General features: G+C 44.1%; 1 protein-coding gene across 1 annotated transcript; it reads right to left on the bottom strand.

Moving 5' to 3' along the window:
• Nucleotides 1-232: 232 nt before the first annotated feature.
• On the bottom strand, nt 233-2,999 carry LOC134064271 (uncharacterized). Its single transcript, XM_062520137.1, has one exon. It carries the CDS (start codon nt 2,990-2,992, stop codon nt 1,400-1,402), a length of 1,593 nt encoding a protein of 530 aa, XP_062376121.1. The 5' UTR covers nt 2,993-2,999; the 3' UTR covers nt 233-1,399.
• Nucleotides 3,000-3,858: the final 859 nt, after the last annotated feature.

Genomic DNA, 3,858 nt, shown 5'->3' with positions numbered 1-3,858 from the left:
TCCCTAAAGCCAAATCCAAGTACAGTATCCCCAGGTCTTTCTTTATGTGGTCGGATAGAGAGTCCATAATGCGGCGTCGGGACCTTATTACCACTTCGAACGTGCATTATTTTCCTACAAACACACGGTGCGTCGTTGATTATCCCTTCACAGCCTGCTTACCAACATGGGTGTGTAACGACCCTCGTTTTCAGGCGTCGGTTGTGATGATTAAAACGGCCAAACACAGGAATTCTTCTTGGTGTCTTTATTTCCCTCACTGCATTCACACATAAAACAATAAATCCATTGATTTCAGATGAGTTGCGACCGTACATCCAAATCTCCAGCAGACTAAAGTTCTGACTGGCAGCATTACCTATGTTATTCTTGCATGCAGACACAAGAATACATAGCCTGTTCAACTTTAAACTAACATAAATGCTTGCAAAGTAAAATGACATACAGAGAGGGCATTTTGCACCTAGTGATCGTATAGTTTCTTGGTTTTCTATACAACATCGACTCACCACACAACAAACATTGATTCAATAACAATATAACCAACGTACCTGCATTCACACATAAAACAATAAATCCATTGATTTCAGATGAGTTGCGACCGTACATCCAAATCTACAGTATAAACGTAAAAAGAAGTCAAGAGATTGCTAGTGTTTTCTCCAGAGCTAGTCAACATAACGTGGCTGCCGCCAAAAAGATGTAGCATACAATAGCTTGATTAAATACAGTCTAAATACAACATTCTAGCTTCACTTGCAAAGATATCTGTTAATGCAACTTATGCAAATACTTATTAGCTAACCAGTATGAAAGACAGACATGCTATTTTATTAAAACACAAAATTATTCACGGAGCACTCTCCATGCACAGCTTACCTCCAGCAGACTAAAGTTCTGACTGGAGTACGGGAAGCGCAAGTGTTCAAAACATTGAAATGCAGAGTAGAGTGGAAATACAATTGCGGCCGCAATGCCTCATCGTTAAACTCGTGTGAATGGGTACAACATATAGAAACCTTTTTCAGCATATGAAAAACCAGTGTATATAAAAATAGAAAATGCAATAACATAGTAGTATCGTAATTTTGAGAGAATTATATTAGGTTATATTCAACTCTGTTACACCCACCCCCACTGAATTCTGGACAAAATTACACACCTTCCTCAACACTACACCCAAAACTCATCAAATGTCAAGGGACTACACATTTCAAGCCCGACCATACAAAAGGTATCCCTTAAGGATGCAGCGGACAGAGAGCAGTGCCAAACTCTCCAACCAACTACCGGAAGCAGAATGCCTTACACATTCTACACTTGCCCAAAACAATCAATACATACATCATCAGGTATAAATGTCAATACTATACTAAGACACATAAAAAAAGCAGAAGACTTATGCCCTAAGGGCCTGAACAACAGAGCTGCAGACAGTCTGAACATTCTGCTGCAACCGTTTAGTGATATCTTGTCTAGATATAGTATAAAGAAGCCTGTTAACCGGCCGAACAACACGACCCAGACGTGTAGTGCGATGTGGTGCAGAATCAGGTTGATCAGTGTGTGCAACAGTGTGTGCAATGTCACCTACAGAACCAGAAGTAACTACTGACAAAACTGTGTGATGGTCGCTAATGGCCGAAGCGTCATCCCTAGCAACAATGTCATCAGTGTGTGAGGCATGAGAATGCTCAGAGTCCGAGTCTGGGACCTTATCAGTCAGCACATTGTCAGTAACTTCAACAGATGACTCCCTGGCACTTCCTTCAGGAGACTGTTGACTTGGAGTGTCCAGGTGACTGACCCATTCTCTGGTTCTCTCTCCAGACACAGGCAGGATATCGGAGTAGTTTTCAAGTTCAGGGACGCTCACAAGGACATCATCTGTTGCACTCTGGGACTGATCCAGCTGAACAGACACTTGATTCTGAGTGTCGTCGGATGTAGCTTGACCCGAAGCCATGGAATGGACAGAGGACGCAACAGAGGACATTGAGTGGGCGGACTGCGAGGATCGTGGCATATCTTGAATAGGAAGAAAATTCACCAACATGAGTAAATTACGATGGACAATCCGCTCACGCCCTGTAACAGTATCCTGTATCTTATATGTGTGAGTTTGAGGATTCTTCTCAGTCACAGTGTAAACAATAGACTCCCATCGGTCAGCAACTTTTCTCTTTCCTCTCTCTTTCTTATTAGCCACAAGCACTCTGTCTCCAATTTCAATCATCGGTCCATTCGCCTTCCTGTTATATAGTCTGGTCTGCCTGTTCTGTTCCTTTCTCACATGGTCTTGAGCAATCAACATGGCTTCCTTAAGATCCTCAGACAGCTTTGTGACATATCTGCCAAAGTCAGTTACATCAGGGTCAGTCAAGATATTTCCAAACAGGATATCCACGGGTAGACGGGGAACCCTTCCAAACATCAGATAAAATGGTGCATAACCTGTTGTTTCATGGGAAGTGCAATTGTACATGAATGTGAGAGTTTGTAAGCGTCTAGGCCAGTCTTGCTTTGACTCTGAGGGAAGAGCTCTGATCATATTGCCCAGCGTTCTATTAAAACGCTCAACACTGCCATTTCCCATCGGGTGGTATGGGGTAGTATGGGACTTTCGCACACCAGATAGCTGCAGAAGTTCAGCAATCAACTCGCTCTCAAAACTTGGACCCTGGTCACTGTGAATCCTCTCAGGGAATCCATAGACGCAGAAATACTTCTCCAAGAGGACTCTCGCCACTTGCTTGGCTGATTGATCTCTGCAGGCAAAGGCCTGAGCCAGTCTGGTAAAATGGTCGGTCATTACTAAAACATCCACAGATCTGTTGCGCGAATCCTCAGCTGACCAAAAATCAATACAAACAAGTTGCAGTGGTCGGGAGGTAACAATACTCTCAAGAGGAGCTCTTCCTGCAGGCTCGGCCATCTTGCTCACTATACAACGCTGACAATGACGAACGTATTCCCTCACATCTCTATCCATGTGTAGCCAAAAAAATCTCTGTCTGGTAATGCTCAGGGTTCTTGACTGACCTTGATGACCTGCATCGTCATGTACTCCTTTCAAGACTTTAGCCTTCAAGCAGTCAGGAACAACAAACTGATGGCGTCTTGTCTTTGAAATCTGATCGTGTGACACCCTGTACAAGACATCATCACTCAGAAGGAACTTTTCCCAGTGTTTCAGTAGCCTCAGAACCTGACTTGTCTCCTGCGCTCTTTCTCGTCTGGATGGTCTCCGAGACCTCGCCACATAAAAATGAATACGAGACAAGGTCCTATCCTTAGACTGAGCCTCTCTAAGATCTCCAATAGAGAAGACAGGCAAACTGGACAAATTGTCAGGAATGAGCTGGGGTAGGTGACCCACAAGGGCTGTCGCACGAGTCCTTGCTCCAGATTTCCATTCAGTGTGTGACTGGATCACAGCAGTGACTTCCTGTGTGGATAAAGACTGAGATGACTCATGCAGGGACTGGGCATTTGTGGCAACCAGACGCGTTAGCTTCTCCGCCATCACAGACTGGTTGGTTGATTCCCTGAAGGTCTGTTGAACAGCTGTGTCAGACACAACAGCGGCTTCTCTAGCAAGTTCATGAAGTGGTTCACTGACCAGTCTGCGACTAACAGTCTCACAAAAAGGGACACGACTGAGAGCGTCAGCAACAACGTTTTGTGGACCTGGCACATATTTAATTTCAAAATTGTAACTGGCTAATTTTGACACCCATCTCTGCTCACAACAGTCAAGTTTAGGTTTAGTCATGATATGTGTCAGTGGATTATTGTCAGTCCACACAGTAAAGTCGTGGCCTTTCAACCAGTGGCTAAACTTGTCACATACTGACC

Source organism: Sardina pilchardus, chromosome 18 (assembly GCF_963854185.1).
Source record: "Sardina pilchardus chromosome 18, fSarPil1.1, whole genome shotgun sequence".
NCBI lineage: Eukaryota > Metazoa > Chordata > Actinopteri > Clupeiformes > Clupeidae > Sardina > Sardina pilchardus.
Note: the sequence above shows the minus strand (reverse complement) of the source record. Positions and strands in the feature narration are given on the sequence as shown.